Consider the following 17,577-nt stretch of genomic DNA (forward strand, 5'->3'; position numbering starts at 1 on the left):
TGCAGAGAAGTCAAAGAATGAGGCTATTCATTGCTGGCCTTGGGTATGAAATGATTCCGTTTCTCATGGACTCAAGTGTTTGTTAAGGATCTGGTTTCTCTTTGCTTGTGGATAAGCCATTGCAAGAGACTTTCCTTCAGAACTGCCCCTACGGACACCCAGCTGCCCTCTAATGCATGGCTTTTCCGTCCAAGTTTTCAAGGAAGCCGTTCAAGAAGGAGCGAGCCTCTTTTGGGAGGCTGCACATCTTTAGTGGTAGGATAGAGGGATTCTGTCCCCTAATCTGACTCATGTGCATTTCGGCAAAGCCCTGTGCCTCTGTTTCCCCATCTGTAAAACCAGAGTGGACATCTGGCTCCCAGGCAGGGCTGCGGGAGGTGGCGGAGGCTTGCTGGCAAAGTGCTCTGAAACTCGAGGGAATTCATGAACCAGTACGGTCCAACCAGCAAAACCAAGGCTGGGGGGTTTGATTCTGGAAACCGGATTCCAGCCAAGCCCCTAACAATTTTGCATGGCCAAAAAGAGAGTCAGGAGGGAATCAAAGCCTGGAACTGAGAGAATCGGGAGCTGGATCTGAGTCCATCTGGAACTCTAAAAGCATCCAGGAGATTCACCTCTCGACTGGGCCGGGGGGCTAGATGCGGCAGTGCTCCAGGATCCAGCGTGACAGCAGGATTGTTAGGCCCATGGTGAGTGGCCCCACAGGGTGGGGGTGGGAGGGTTTGCTTTGCGTTGATCAAGAGTGAGTCCCGGGGGCCATTCAAGGAGCAGCAGGATTGGACTCAGAGGAAGAGCACCCCACCTCTCATCTGAAGGGGGGGCCTTCTCTTTGGGGCTCCCCAGGATAGCGGGGAGACAATAAGGTAACCTCAGGGCCCTGGGAGGAACAGGCAGCCCCCTTGGCCTGCTTCAGGAGAGCTTAGAGCTTCTTACCCTGCGATTATCAGCTTGTGGAAATAAGCAAGAGATCAAAAAGGAGCCGAGCCTCAGCTAAGCAGTGACATGCTGTAATTAACACGGGTGGGGGCTTCTGAGGCAGCTAAACAAGCACAATTAAGGCAGCTGTGTCCTCCAGACTGATTCAGGGTAAAACAAACAGCAGCTGGCCCAGGCCACTCATAGTCCTGCAGTTCCTCCTCCAATGCCCACAACACCGGTCCCTGAAAAGAGGCCCCTGACCCATACTCCTGGTGCTGGCTTCTCACGCACACTGCCGTGCGCTAGTAACACAGGCCTCTTATTAACAGGGCACCGTCTGGCCAAGGATCAGAGCTGCTTTCTTCACAAAGACATCAACCAGATGAGATGGAACCAGCCACTAATGGGCCGGCGCGCGAGAGAGCTCAGTGACCAAACGGCTGCTGTTCATCTCGGAGGATCCACCTTGAAGCGTCCCGGGGCAGTGTGTGACGGGAGGTGGGTGGCAGTGCCGGACTGTGGGCTCCCCCACGGGGAGTGTCATCGGTGCTACCCACCCCGGGGAACTCCCACTCGCTGTGCTAAGCTAATTACAGCTGTCCCGAGTGCTCGTCTACTGGGCCAGCCCTTCTGCTCACATAAACCAGTGAGATTCTGTGGCCTGTGTTGTGCAGGAGGTCAGACTAGATGATCAAAATGGTCCCTTCTGTCCTTAAAGTCTATGAGTAAACCAGTGTAGCTAGCATGGAAGTCAATGGAACCATAACAATTAACACCATCAGAGGATCTGGCCTTACTCTGTTCACTGAGATGATAAAGGAGAGACCTCGGTCATCAAGTCGTCTCTGTAAAACCCTTTGAGTAATACAGCATTAGCCCCTTCTCCGCCATATTAAACTCTTCCCCATGAAAGAGGAAGCAAAAAAGTCTTGGAGACAAAATGCCCTCTGCACTACTCAGGCCCTCAGATACTGTAGTGATGGGGCCATAAAAGTACTTAGTTGGGGAATTTCTCTTTACATCAATTATTTTTTCTTTACTATAACAAAAAAACAGCAACCCCAAACCATGGCTAGGTGCTTTAAGCTCTTGATAGTGAGACCCTGTGCATCTCTTGCAGGGCAGCGTCATTCTGTATGAGTGAGAAAGAACCATTCGTCATCTCCTCTCAGATCCCTTGTAGCCCCAGGCACCTGGCCTGGTGGGTGTATTCTTACATTTAACGGTGCTATGTATTTCAGTTAAGAACATCACAACCATGGCCACTTCCAATGCCCTTGGCTGGACAAGGAAACTGCTTACCGAACGTGAAACTTTGAACCAAACACAGCATATACCAGGAAGCCAAGATGCAGGTGTAAATGGTAACAGGGCTCTCGTGCTACCATCTAAAGATGGACTCCTCCAGTTCAAAGGCAAAAACTTTTATGAGGGATTAAATATTCCCACAATTATTAGCCTTTCCCAGAATTAGAAGTTTGGAAGGGTTCCTCAAAGGTGCCATGGGAGGCCATAGGAGGCATCATCTGACATCTCCGGCCATATGTACATGCATATGCCATGGGATGCCAGAAGAGGCATCATCTTGGCTCATCATTCTCTCCGATGCACCAATCCCTGACAGCAGAAGACAAGCTGAGCAATCTCCTCTGACATCTAGAAAAATGAACACATTCGTTTCATTAGCTCATTGCCTTCCACTGTGACCTGAACAAGACTTGCTGTACTATACAACTATGTCAGAAAGGAGATTTGCTTAAGAACAGAGGCAACTGGAGCTAGTTATGAAGCAGGCTAGAAGGGGAATCAAGGATTCTGAAACATAGGACACATATTTTTAAATGGCATTAAGACAGAATTGGTGGCACTCTCAACTGAGCATCCCAAACAATTGAAATCTGAATGGCTTTAGCTAGAGGCTCAATCCCCAATGATTATTTAGAATAGGCTTGTGGTTTAACAGCTGCGTAACGAGACAGTAATATTCCTGCATCACTAGTGTGCTAGTGCTTTACTGGAAGGTGTGTGGGAGAGGTTCCCTGCCCTACAGAGCTCATACTATAAATAAGATCATCCAGTCTAAATATCTATTAAACAGCTGTTTGATCATCATAAACCAGACCAGTGTGTGTCCTCCCTCATGCTTGGATCAATCAGAAGTAACTCTGGTGAAATCAAGGGAGTTTCACCAGTGTCAGAGCTGCCTGAGCCAGAGAAGAATAAGGTGCAGACAGCTGGCACGGCCACAGATGAGCAGCATTTCTGAAAATCAGGCCACTTATGTAGCTAAGTATGGAGGCAGCAGCGTAACATCAGGCACCTAGGACTGACAGTGCTGTGAGTGTAGTCAGGAAATGTGAATGATCCTTGGGCAGCTGGGTTTGCTAGACGAGGCAGAGGCTTTCCTCAAGTGAGGGCTAGTAGGAAAGGGTTAAAATCTCTCCAAAGCTCTTGGGTAAAGGTGACTGGTTTTTTTTTGCAGCGGTGCCATCTTGAATCCCTGCAATTTAGCTTACTCTGTGTGAACTGCAGGAATGGGTCTGGCTTCCCACTGAAGTTATTCGCTACCTGCCCTTGAAACGGGCTGACGGGAAACCAGTCTGGAAGGAAGCTCGCAACAGGGCAGCAGAGGAAAGCGGGGATCCCCAGGCAGACCGGTTGCTCTCTAATTAGTGACACACTGTTCTGGGACCAGACGCCATCGAGACAGCTGCGAGAGGCCACCACTAGCAGGCTTTGCTTTCCAGGCATTCTGAGCGGCTGTCAGGCTACGGGGCAAGCGGACCCTGGACAGGACATTGCTCTGCACAGCTCTCCACATGCTCATCAATCCTCATCTGCAGCATTCTCTGCTGGGCCCCTCCCTGGGCTTCCCTGTGCAGAACAGATCAGCTACCCTGTTTGCACCAGGCTCTAAACACTCACTGATCACCTGGCCCTCAATAATTGCAGGCAGTGGCCCCTGGTATTCCTGTCCAGGCCTTCAGCCCTACCAATGCCATCTCGCTGGACTAAGTGCAGGGAAGGATGAGGGAATCATGCAAGGAGCCAAGCGATAAAGCTCTCCCAGAGCCCAAGCTGTCACATGCTGGTCCCCTGCTCTGCCTCCTGACCATTGGAAGCAAGGTCACTTAATGTCCTGCAATGCTGCTGCTGTCAAGCGAAGTGGATTCAGGCTGACTTGCTGCTGGGTGTGAAAGCACAAACAGTCCTGGAGCAGCTTTCACTTAAGGGATGCACTGAAAAATTCCAGCTAGCTAGCTGGCTGGCTGGCAGGGACAGCTCTCTGCCTTCTGTCTAGCATCTCCACCCCCTTTTGACATGACCAAACCCCCTTCCCTTCCCATCCCTCTGCCCAGCTGGCAGCTTTCCCCAGATCCATGCCAATTTCCACAAGGGAGAGAACAGCCACTGAGGAGCTGAGGGGAGCGAGAGCAGGAGCTCTGTAAGGCCCTGCTCTGTTTAATGTACCAAAGAGACCTGAGCAAACCCGTGTGGGGAGACAGCACTCACTAGGCATGTGGGAAGCATAGCCTAGTGGTCTGAGCACAGATCTAGGAACCATGACCTCACAAGTTCTAATCTAGATCTGAAAATGACTCCCCTCCGGGGCCTTGGGTGAGTCATTTAACCTTTCTGTGCCTCAGAGTGCACAGAGATCAAACTCACCTTCGTCACAGCCATGCTGCACGGATCGCGAAGTGCCATGCGCTAAGGCCTGTCTTCCTATTTAGAGCAGAGCCTGAAAAACAAGGCTCCGCCAGGCAGGTCCGAGCCAGCTGTGCCCCTGCCCGGGGAGCCATCTCTCTGCCTCCGAGCGGTGACCCCCCACTCCCACCGCCAGTCTCTAACGGGAGCAGCGAGCACACATTGGGCTGTTTATGCCTCCTGCTCTCTGGATCCCATCCCAGCACAGGACAATGTTTTCCATTGTTGGCAGCTGCCTTGGCTTCCCCTCACTATTTGCACAGCAGGTTCCCTTCATTTTCTCCAAGCAGCAAAAACCTGCCAGTAACCAGCTTTTAACTTGCCCCTCCTGCCACAAGAGGCTCTTTGGCTTCATAGCAGGCGTCCCACCTTGGGTAGAAGCCCCTCTGAACAGCCCTGCCAAAGGCCGTCCCCGGCTAAAGGAAACTGACTGACAGCTCTCTGCTGCCTGCCGGCGACAAGGGTAAAACGCTGGGGCCAGGTGGACGTCTCAGAGCTGGAACCTTTTTGTCATTCCACAGAGTCCCAGTGCTACACAACACAGTCTCACCTCTCTCAGCTGGGCTCCGGAACAACGGGAGCCATAGGCAGCCACAAGGGTTCACCTGTCCTTCTCCCTGGGGTATCTGTGAAAGAGGCCGGAGCCCAAGCCTGACCTCCCGCACTGAAAAACAGAACAGAGGCAAGCCGGGCAAGGTCTCCCGCCTGGTCCCATTTCCCAAGCCCCCAGTCTGCTCCCACGAGGCCCGTCATCTTCCAGGAGTGAACGGGGCATGTGGCTTCCAAGGCCCGTTCTTCCCTCAGTCACGCTACTGAAAGTGCCAAAGAGGTGCCAGGTGTGAACACATGTCCACTAGGCACTGAATTCTCCTATGTGATACCAAAACGACCTATCTGAACCCCAGGTAGAAAATAACCAGACGCAGCATCATTTCATGCACAGAGCTCGAAGTGCTTACAAAGGTGGGTAAGGCATCTCCCCGTTACAGACGGGGAAACCGAGGCAAAGAGACAGGAAGTGACTTGCTCAAAGTCACATAGCAAGTCAGGAGCAGAACCAGGCATAAACCGGAGCCTTCCTACTCCCAATCCGGCGCCCTGTCCCCTGGACCATAATCCCCTAGGCCTGCTGGAAACGAGGAGGGGAGACTGGAGAGGAAGGGGATGTCCTGGCCGCTCTTCTCATTCATAATAAAACAGGTTCTGGGGGGGAGACTGCTTGTGAGCTCCTATCAGAACGCAGAATGACTGCTCTGTCTGCACACGGCCATTGCAACGCCAGTCTCTAAACCAGCGGTTCTCAACCCATGTACTATATGCTGGTCTCTACGCGGGCCGCATCCTCACAACATATATAATACCTGTATGGCCCTGAGGATGTCACATGGGCTGCAGCTGGGTGCTGATTGGGCTCTAATGCTCACTGCTTTCGAGTGAACAAATTCTGTTCCAGCCCAGACCCAGCTGGCTGGGTGGTAAATACCACACCTGAATAACTGCCTCACTTACACAGAGCCAGTAGGTGCCGCCAGTCCCAGCCAGCCAGAGCACCAGCCCTACCAAAGCACTTAGTCCGTCCCCAAAGGCAATGCAAGGCAGCTCCCTGCAGGACCCTAAGCTTCACAGGAGTCACTGCTGCCCCCGGGGATGCAAAGTGCAACGCAAAGCAGCCGGATATAGAGAGACGGCTCAACCTCTTGGCCCAAGAAGCAGAGTAGGTGGGGGAAGGGCAGGGTCCTGTGCGGAGCTCTCTTGAAATTGGTGATGGGCCAATCTCAGAAGGTTTGTCTGGGATGAGCCCTGACAAGTGTGGACGGCACAAAAGCCTCCATCCTGCGACCTCTGAAATCAAACGCAAACCGCGTACTGCTTAAAGCAGAGGCAGCACGGTACAGTGGACCTGGTTCCTATTCCTCTCTCTGCCCCTGCCTCACTCTGTGACCTCAGGCAAGTCACGTCACTGCTCCGTGCCTCAGTTTCCCCAGCTGTTCATTGAGGACGAGGAGACTCCTTCTCCTTTGTACAAGGCTTTGAAGCCTATAGGTGTAACGGGCTCTAGCAAGTTCTACGTGTTCTTTACTCAGAGGGGACAAGTCCAAGCCCTTGTGTCAGAAATCTCATGAGAACAGGTTCTCTAGGGAGATTCACGGCCTCTCTCTTTCCCTGACACTCACTGATTTTGTGAGGAAGACTCTCCCTTTCTGGGGGGTGAAATTGTGGTCCGGGCCCAGACGCTGGGAAGAGACTCAAAGGCCTTCTAAAGGCATCAGTGAAAACAGAAGATGAAGCTCCCTGCACGTGCCCACCCCTAGCAGTTCAGTGGGGGAGTTTCAGGTAAAGGGCCTGGTCAGTTACATTTCTCCAAACTGATTCCTCAACCCAGCAGTAACTGGGTGAAATTCGCGAGACCCTGTTATGCCAGAGGCCAGACCAGATGATCTAATGGTCTCCTCTGATCTTAAAGTCTATGAAACCTCAGTTCCCTAAATTAAAATAGAAGTGCCAACCTCTCCTGAGCAGACGTACTGCAAAACCTTTTGTTTTCCAGTTCTGCTGTATTCAGACCCACATACCCCTGCTCAGAGGAACGACTACAGCCCATTTATTAGCTCTGTCTTTGTTCCTCTGGCTTGCTTTTGTTTGCTGCTTTAAGCTTGGCATGTTTGGGTTGCATGACAAGGTCGCTGATTTCACAAGACTTTTACAGCCGCCATCCCGCTCCTCTGGCCTCCGGCTTTGTCTCCAAACAGCCAGTTGTTCAGGGAATATTAATTAGATCACAAGGAACCCAGCAAGAGGAGCCAAAACAGCAGAAGAGACGGATCAGATATGAGCCTTTTCCAAACGCAATGCGATGCCCATTAATGAGACGCGAAAATAACCAGCAGTAAATGTCCGTAGTTTGATGATACAGCTGGCTATGTTTCAGTTCCAGGCCCAGATTCATGGAGACCATAAGCGAGAAACCGCCAGAGGAATTTAGAAAGCAATTCAATTGACTTCAAACAGGTAGAATATTTCTAACAATGCTCCCCCTCCGCCATCTGCTGATTTTAGCATCCACCTGAATAAAGAGCCACTAAATTACCTTCCCCATGCTCGGAAATGGAAAGGGTTGGGGTTTTCAAAGAGCTTCTCACCACAAGATTTACTGACCCCATAAAGCGGGACTTGTCCCAACGTCAGTTCTACGTCTCGCCTGCTTCCTGGCACAGACACACATTTTCCTCTGGCCGTTCCCCGTGCTGTGAATTGCTGCTGTTAACGGTAACCCTGCTTTTATTACACACTGGGACCATCAGAGGCACCCAGGAACGTGCCTTGCAACCATTAACTGAGCCTCACTGCTCCCTTGCGAAGAGGAGCAGGATTAACCTCCCCTGTGCATCGGTGACTTCAGCAAATTCACGTGGGGAGGGAGTTAATCTAAGGCTATGGATACACTGAAATTAAAAACCCCTGGCTGGCCCAGGCCTGCTGACCGGGCTCATGAGGCTCGGGCTAAGGGGCTGCTTAATTACAGTGTAGCTGTTCAGGCTCGGGCTGGAGCCTGGCTTGTAGGACCCTGCAAGGTAGGAGGGTCCCAGCTGCAGCCCAAACCTGAACGTCTACACCACAACTAACTAGCCCCTTAGCCCGAGCCCGCTGGCACGCACAGCCCAGCCACGGGTGTCTAGTTGCAGAGTAGATCTACCCAAAGATCGTGGGACAGAACCCAGGAGTCTGTACTCTAATTCCTGTGCCTGAACTACAAGGCCATCTTTCCTCTCTTATTATACACACACAACTATTGTGAGACACACACACACACACACACACACCGGAATCACACACAGGGTCACTGCAAAGGCACTCATGCTGTGGCATCATTAACATTTACCCTAACAAATCTGAGCATTTCCTTGTCTCCCTTGAAGTGAAAGCTCATTCTTACACAGCGCAAATACATGTTTTAGTAACAGCCCATGTCCTATAGTTGTTTCCATGGGTGCAGATACACATAGAGAGATACAAAGACAAATATGCATCTGTTCTACAGAGGAATACAGCTGTGAAAAACCTCTGTAGCAAAGGACAAAACCCAAGGGTGGGTTGTCAAAAATTCATCTGGTTTGGGGGTTCACTGAAAGTCCTAACTCAGGCCTCGGTTAGGTGATCATTTCATCCACTGCTGAAATGCAGCTACATCTGGGGTAGAACATGGCAGCTTTTTAACACAACCTCTAGAGAAGCTACAATTTCTACTTTAACAGGAGGTGAAGAAGAATACTTTATCCAGTCAGGGAAGCTGCAGTGAGCAGGAAAATGAAGATTCGGCTGACTGATCAATGCTGTCCTGTGAGCGGGAGGAGAAGAGCACTGAGACATTGGACCAATACCAGATTTTCCAACTCAGGTGAAAAAATTCTGGCTTTTTTCCCCCGACAGTAGAAATCGGGCTGTATCAGTAAACTGTAGCCAGATAATCTCCAACATGCTGGAAAATCCATAAGCCCCACTCCCCAATCGCACTGCACCCAGCTTCTGGTAAAAGATGCTTCAGAAATTGCCCCGTCACTGAAAGAAAGGACAGTATTTACCTCCCCTCTCGGACATGCCCGAGAAGCTGCGGTGAAGTCTCTCCCTGGCAGGCCATAGTTCGTCAAGGAAAGCTCCGATCTTTGTCACAGGCCCACGGTTCACTCCCTCTCACTCCCGCGCTCCCCTCCGTCGGTCGCTTTCTTTATTAATTAATTAATATTTTTAGAACATTTTGTCCTTCTCTTTGGAACAAACCTGACCCTGGAAACCCGATCACTGGCACCGCTGATGAATGAGGTCATTATAACCTATCAAAGCCTCAAACAAACAGGGCCGGCTGATTAACGCAGCCACTCTCTCGCTCTGTGATAATTAGGCACGTAGACCGGCATCGCTTTCCGTCACTCAGATCAAAGGGGGAAATGAAATCTGGCTCTGGATGCGAACCCTGCCCAGCACTAGCCTTGGGCTTGGAGGGGACAATGGCAAGGTCGATGGGCCTAAGATTTGCTGCCCCTCCCCAAGTCACTCCCTTGCATAATAATTAGTTTCAATGATCAAGGTTCCCCTCCCTCATCTCTCTTTAGCCCTGCAAAAGGCTTAACCCTCCCAGCACCGGCTGATCTCCTGGGGTTTGAGGTCTTGAGGACTGGGGAGCTAGGGAGTGGGAACAGTTTCTGGATGCTGGGAGGGGGAGCAAGCCACCCCATGTGCCTCTCCCTGGTGAGAAGCCCCATCTTCCTCCATGCTCAGCTCAGCTCCAGTCCTGCGTTCACTTGGGAACCAGCACGGGGGGAATCGTATCAGGGAGACAGGTCTAGAGGGAGGAGGAGCGAACAGCACCAAGTACTGAGGCCTCAGCTCCGATCTTCCTGTCTACATGGGGAAACAGATCAGCTGAACTCCAGAGCTCTAATTATACATCTCTCCGTGTGGACGCAATTTTGGAATAAAGTGACATTTTCCCCCACATAGCTTAAACCGCTTCCAACGCAACATGGAAAAAAAGGTCGCTTTTATTCCAGATCAGTGCGTCGGCCAGGGAGCTGCACCGCCAGAGCCACAGCAGTATAATTAGACTAGTACAGCGTGTTAGCAACCTCGGTTGCCAGAAAGATGCTGCTATTATCCAAAAGTTTCCAGTAAGCCAAAGGCCCGTGCCTGAGACGGCAGCATGGGGCGGTCCCAAGGGGACCTGCCGCCTGCACAGGAGGTAACCGGGGAGCCCCAGCTGGCATCCAGTGCTGCAGGTTGGAGGGAAGGTGGCAGTGGGGAGGGGAGTCCTGGGGATTCATGGTTCCTTTCCTTGCCTTCTCCCGGCTGCACTCTGCCCTGGCACCAGAGACCAGGCTCAGCACATCACAGCACTTCCTTCCCTGGCTGCAGCCCTGCAAACCTGCCTGTGGCCAGGGCTTGCCACAGGGAGCAGGGGCTACTGGGATGTCAAATGGGTATCAATCAACAGCACGGCAGCTGCCATGATCCAAATCCCATTAATGTTAAAGTGAGTGGGACGGGATCGGCTCCTGGGCTGGCGTCGCCAATGACCGAACGCAGCCTTTATTGGGATTGCAAATAGCCAGCATCCACTGTGTAGCTCTGCCTGTCAATTTCCCCACGTAGACAAACCCTGTTATACACTGGGAGACCCTCAGCTGGCTGCCTGCCCACCAGCTGGGATTATCAAACACACCCAGCCCCCCGGAGCTCCATCGCACTAGAAGACAGATTAGGACAGGGCTGAGGCAACTTGGCCACGCCACGTGGGGGCATCTTGTCCTGCTGGGTCTGCTGTGTGGATAAACATTGTGCCTCAGATGGGCACACGGGCACTTTTCAGCCACACTCAGCTGTCGCAGAATCAAAAAACAAGGAAGCAAATCCAACTTCTAGGTTAATTCCTGCTGCCATTCAAAACAGAAACATCTGCCAAAGGAAGGAGGCTTCTACTGAGGTGTAACAAACAATGGAGGACATGAGCTAATTGACGAACAGAGACGTGGAAGGACAGCCTTGCAAAATGAGGCTGATCGCATGGTTGGTATGGCTGCAGCATTCCAAACTAGCTTTGAGAGAGCTCAGCTCAGCTCCCGCTGCAGCACAGGCCCTGCTCAAGTGGAATGAATCCTCTGGAAAGGCCTTTGGTATTTCAACTCCAGGCTACACCTTCAAAATCAACAAGCAACACAAACAGGGATGGCTAATTTCATTTCAGAATCACACTCAGACCGCTGCGAGATCCTCTTTCAATCTGCTGCCGAGAACAAAATAACCAATGCAAGAGAAAAGTGTCAGCCTTAATAAGGTCAAATTTAACTAACCAACAGCCCCCCAGGACGCTACTGCATCTATGGGGAGAAACGAGATCTGTCTGATGCATGAAAGATATTGGTGTAAGAGAGGCCATGAGGGGGATGGTATGATGGGATAGCCTAATTTTGGCAATTAATTGATCTTTGATTATTAGCAGGTAAATATGCCCAATGGTCTGTGATGGGATGTTAGATGGGGTGGGATCTGAGTTACTACAGAGAATTCTTTCCTGGGTATCTGGCTGGTGAGTCTTGCCCACATGCTCAGGGTTTAGTTGATTGCCATATTTGGGGTCGGGAAGGAATTTTCCTCCAGGGAAGATTGACAGAGGCCCTGGAGGTTTTTCGCCTTCCTCTGCAGCGTGGGGCACGGGTCACTTGCTGGAGGATTCTCTGCACCTTGAGGTCTTTAAACCATAATTTGAGGACTTCAATAACTCAGACATAGGTCAGGGGTTTGTTACAGGAGTGGGTGGGTGAGATTCTGTGGCCTGCGTTGTGCAGGAGGTCAGACTAGATGATCATAATTGTCCCTTCTGACCTTAAGTTTATGAGTCTATGAGTATTCAGCATCGCTAGATATGAATTATTCTGGGGGTACTTTGACACTGGTTTTCGGCATGCTGAGGGCCCGTTTTCATTGCGCTCTCCAAGAACACGCACACTGCAAACACCATCCTTCCAGCCAAGAACTGCAGGGCACCATTTGGTGACATGCCGTGTTTTCCCCCTCACCCACAGGGGCCTGGGAACGGTGAGACTGGGATGAGATACGGACTCTAGCTATGAACACAGGCCATGTGGGGTCAGCCAGCCCATTGCCACCATGCTAAGCCGTGGCTGCCCCACTTCCAAAGAATGGAAACCCCGGAGCAGTGGTGAGGAGAGCTGCTTAGAACAGGTCGGACCAAATGGGTTTTCATCCGAATTTCCCTATTCATCAAAACCAAAACCTTCCACGGAGACCGTCTGATTTCGATGAAGTCTCAGGAAAGCCAGGCAGGTTTGCGACAGACCCAGCCTGCTACACCCTGGGCAGCTTTCAAAACCTGCCCGGTGTCCTGCCGGTTCCTCTGTCTAACTCTTCAGCAACCCCCCTGCCAGGCTACCGGGAAAGCAGGATTCCAGAGTCTGCAGTCCCAGGGTCAGGGACTTCCAGGTCCTGTGGCCAAAGGCCAGCCAGCCAGGCAGAGTGCCCCGGGGTCACTTCCAGGGTCCATGATCGCAGACCCCAGGGCTTTCCCTTTGACAGGGAATTTTAATTTTTTTTGTTTCTATTCCTAATTGGAACGAAAGCAAAGTTGAAACATCAAAATCCTCCGTGAAATGGAAGTGCCTTTCTCCACATCGCTCTCCTCCCTCGATCTGCCCCACCCCCAAACTGGCAAGGGATTTGCAGGGCTCTGCTCTGCTCCATCCTGGTTCGGGTTTCACTGCTTAGATCTGTAGGTCTATCAGGGGAGCATAGAGAAACCCCAGGGCCGGCGGGCAGAGAGGGTGGGTGGGTGGGGGTGGGGGGAAGAGAGAGCCTTTTCTCTTGGGAACCAGGGAAATGCCTGTAGAGCTTTCAGGGATGAGTCAGGCCCTGGGATGCTGAGGCATGTCACTCACTGCAGGTCAATGCGAGGGCTTGCTGGAGGCTCCTTCCCGGGGCGCCCATGAGTGGTCAGACAGCCAAACAAACAGTTACCGCCCTTTGGAAACGTGCGTCGCCACCCAGAGCAGTCAGAGGGGCACCCGGAGCTCAGCAGAGTGGGGCAGGACAAAGTAGTGGGTTTGTTGCCCGTCACAAGATTTCATAGCATCTCTCTGCTCCCTGGAGCCCAGCTCTCCACCACCCTGCACCTTGGGTCCTGTACACCCCTGTGCAGAGCATGGCACCAAATCCGGACTCTGCACTCACTCACACCACTGGCACTGCTTCCCGCCCATGTGGCACTGCGGAAAATGATTCCGCAAGGGGCAAGGAAGGGGAGAATCAGGCCCCAGTCTTTTCTGGTGACAAACCACAAAACCCCCTTTGTTCCCAACAATTGTCCTGGGCCTCCTTCCATCTGTGGAACGTTTAATGCAGCCATGCCCTATAGCACTCGCACCATCCTCCTTGCATCCTTCTCCCACTCCGGCTTTCGTGCCTTCTCCCACATTGCTCCTGACGCCTGGAAATGCCTCCCTCTGCATACGCACCAAACCATCTCCCTCCTCCTCCGGGAAGCCCACACTTCTCCCTGCCCTGAGGTCCCCATCTCTCAGCATCTCTCCATCACCTCGGGTTTTTGCAGCCACCTGTTGTACCGCATTTGAACTGTTTTGTCTGCATCAAGTGTCCATCAGACCCCAGCAGGCATGGACCTGTCTATCCATGGGATTGTAAAGCAACAAGAGTGCTATCAGCCTTTAGCAACAACAAAGGTGACGGTGATGAGCAGCATTTTGCCTTCAGCTGAACAGCTCAGAACGAGTCTGAGGAAATGCCTCTTCACACGGAGGCCGGTCACAACCTGTGGAACTCGCTGCTGCAGGAGGCCAGACAGTCAAATACTGCAAAACCTTCCACTTAAGAAGAGGCTCCCACATGCTTCTAGATGCAAGGCAACCACTACAAGGGCCAGGACCTTTCCCCCATTGCTCGCGTCTAGACGCATTTTTGGAGAGGCTTTCACCTTGTCCAGAAACACTGACTATTGCCAGAGGCTAGACACCAGACTCGGCGGACCAACAGCAGCTTCTATTGGTTTTAACTTTGCTTTACATTTAACACCAACTACCTGCAAGAAAACTAGCAGCTCCAAAGACACGTGAACAGAGCAAGAGGTCAGGAACGCCAACCTGCCTTACTTCAAGGATAGGGGAGTGTGGGGAAGTAAGGGGATATAGGTACAATGTAGTGGAGAGCGAGCGTCCCTGCCTGGGCAGACAGACTTGCCCCAGCTCCACTCCAGCTAACGCGCTAAAAGCGCTGTGGATGTTATGGCACCAGCAGTGACTCGGACTCACAACAGTGACCAGTGCAGACGTCCCCGAAGAGAGACAGTTCCTGAGACTTACCTTGCGCTTCGTAGCCAGCAGAATGACGGGTTGAATCCCCATCCTCATCACCAAGGGCTGACTTCAGCTGGGCCACGTTCATTCGAGCCGTCAGCTCCCCATTCCGATCCCCGATCTGCAAAGCCAAGACCAGCCAGGGAGCTGTTGAAAGGGCAATGTGCCGTGGGCCTGCGTCCCCCGCGCAGATTCAGAAAGCCCCGGCAGACGCAGGCGACACTGCATTACGGACACACTGCGTGCCATCACTCCATCAGTGTCAGGCATTGTGGGACAGATGCTGGAGGACTGTTACGGTCAACATAAGTAAAGCAGTGTCTACACTCACGCTGCATCAACCCCAGGACGTTGACTGTGGCTCAGGGAGGTGGTATTACTGCAACCCCTTGACAGGGCATTTACATCAGTGGGGGAGAAATTTAAGTGTAGACTCATGCACAACCAGGTCACTGCAAGGCAGATTACGTCATTCTAACTTCTACCTTAGTACTGTAGAGCAAACCTGAGCAGCTGAATGGACAGTACATCTGTGGGGCTTGGACATGCCCGGGTCAGTACTAAACCAGAGCTGGATGCTCTAGCACAGGGGGAGGCGACCTGCAGCACGCGAGCTGATTTTCAGTGGCACTCACACTGCCCGGGTCCTGGCCACCGGCCCGGGGGGCTCTGCATTTTAATTTAATTTTAAATGAAGCTTCTTAAACATTTTTAAAACCTTATTTACTTTACATACAACAATAGTTTAGTTATATATTATAGACTTATAGAAAGAGACCTTCTAAAAATATTAAAATGTATGACTGGCAGGTGAAACCTTACATTAGAGTGAATAAATGAAGACTCGGCACCCCACTTCTGAAAGGTTGCCGACCCCTGGTCTAGAAAAATTCCATTCAGGAGCAGATCCTTGGGTTTTATGTTCTCCCCTAGTGATATCCCACAACAAACTGCCCCAAAAGAGGTCTTTTCTGAAAGTTAATGACACGCTGGTGAGTAACATCCTTGTGAAATGTCTGTATTAACACTATATGAAGAAACAGGGATACTTAATGATATTGTGCTTTAAAGTCCGTGGCCAAACAGGGAGAAACAGGTTCCCCGCCCAGACAGGAGAGAAGCCAGCTATTTACCTGTCTCCTAGGTAAATTAAGCATGGTGGAATCAAAACAATGGAAGCTCCATTTACATATAAGGGGACAGGAAGCCTCCAGTAAGGGAGAAACAGTCTGAGGCCATCCTGCCTCTTGAAAACAAGTCACTGAATTCAGGAATCTATAAGCAAAGACAGAAGCAACCTTTGGCATCCGTCACTAGACAACTACAAGGGAACAGAGCTCTTGCAAGCTGAGAAAGATGGGACCTTTAACCACGGGGGTGGGAATGAAGTGTCCGGTACCTGAATATAGGCGAGAAGCCTGCTTAGGCAAAGAACTTGCACCTAGGAAGACAAGGGAAGCCAGCACCTTGTACTTCTACGGAAGGTCCTGACAGAGGAAGTCAGCCAAGGCTGGGAAGAAGAGTGACTGGCGAGAAAAGCCATCTGGAACAAAGCCTGTACCTTGCTAGATTAAGTTTTAGATGCACGTTTTCACTTTTATTTGCTTGTAAACCTTTCTGACTTTATTCCCCTTACTTGGCATCACCTATTCTATACCGTGTTCATAAATTTGTTTTATTTTTACTATAGAATAACTAAGTGCTGGGTTATTTACCCCAGTTACGTTAATAAGCTGCAGTGTGCTTTTGTCTCTTTAAAGGAACAAACCTTATTATTTATTAAATATTATCATCTATGAAATGTTTAGCTGATTCCCACTTGTTTCAGATGACCTTAAAGGAAGAATTAATATCCGACAGAGACATTCTGGCAGCGGACTGCTCGTGGGCACCTATCAAAACACAGAGGTCCTGCAGGGGGAATATGGGGACAGAGTTTTGTCCTAATCCTGGATCTCCCATAACAGAGGTGCCACTTTGCTGCGAACAGAGCTTTGGAAAGGTGTTCCTGGGCAGGGTCTGAAAGTTGAGACGTGGGCCACACTTTTTTTTGTATTTACATCCCTTGCTCTGTCTATCTTGGAGCAATTTATGTCCCCAATCTGGCTCTTCACTCCCTAAGAGAAGACGAATGCTAGAAATTAATGCGTGTCCTCCCCCCGTATCCCTGAAACGGACATGATTTTTCAGCACCACTCCATATTTAGCAACATGGGGGAGTTTATCAGCCACCTGCCATGAGTAACCCCCTTCCGACACTGCCCTGTAATCAAAGCCATCAGCCCACAAAGGCTTCCCCCCGCCACCCCCAGGAGCAGTCAAGGCTGCTATTGTTTCTGTCCTCCCATCCTCGTTCATCTGCAATGCCAACAGCTGAGCCTCCATCTGGCTGTGAGTAATCAGCGCCACGCTGGAAGACTCCAACTCAACGCCGAAAAGTCAATTTGTTCTGAAATGAACAGGGCCAACAAACAGTGTTTCTTCTGAATGGCTGACAAGTATAATTAAGTGTATAATTAGGCTGGTGTGTTAGCCCTACCCCCAGATTTAGCCAAGCTAACAGAGGCAGGAGAATGTACAAAGCACTTATAAATGGTGGTTTCAATTAATGCTTCAAAAGGGGGATGTCGTCAACTGGGGAAGGCTTTAAAGGGACCATGGCTGATTTCCGCAGATCAGGCTGCAAAGGGTAAACAACAAAGCACTCTTGGTGTCTAGATTTGTAAGCCACCCGAAAAGCCTTTGGCTTTGTCTATCTCAGAAAAGTTGCATCCATATAACTAGATCACTTAAAACTGATCTAGTTACACCAGTGCAAAACCCTAATGGAGACGCACTTAAACTGGTTCTGCTCTCGCTTATATTGATTTAGCTCAAATTGATACAAGCAAGGTTTGAACACGTTTAAATGCAGCTCCGGGGTTTGGATTCGGATAGCTAGCTCGATAACATATATATAGGAAAAGCAACATGTCAAAACCCCCACTGGCTTGGACTTCAGGCTATGAGCCATGTTCAGATCGAGGGCAAAGTGGGTGAAACTTCACTGATGCCACCTCTGGGGTTTGCCCTGGAT

At 50.9% G+C, this 17,577-nt stretch overlaps 1 protein-coding gene across 7 annotated transcripts in view; it reads right to left on the bottom strand.

The window, feature by feature from the left end:
- GPSM1 (G protein signaling modulator 1) overlaps positions 1-17,577 on the bottom strand; it is a 140,182-nt gene that overhangs the window by 58,718 nt on the left and 63,887 nt on the right. For all 7 annotated transcript variants that reach the window (XM_044992587.1, XM_044992586.1, XM_044992585.1 and 4 more), the window contains one exon: positions 14,508-14,622. In XM_044992587.1, coding sequence (XP_044848522.1) covers positions 14,508-14,622 — 115 coding nt within the window. The remainder of the gene's footprint in view (positions 1-14,507; positions 14,623-17,577) is intronic.

Source organism: Mauremys mutica, chromosome 18 (genome assembly GCF_020497125.1).
Source record: "Mauremys mutica isolate MM-2020 ecotype Southern chromosome 18, ASM2049712v1, whole genome shotgun sequence".
NCBI lineage: Eukaryota > Metazoa > Chordata > Testudines > Geoemydidae > Mauremys > Mauremys mutica.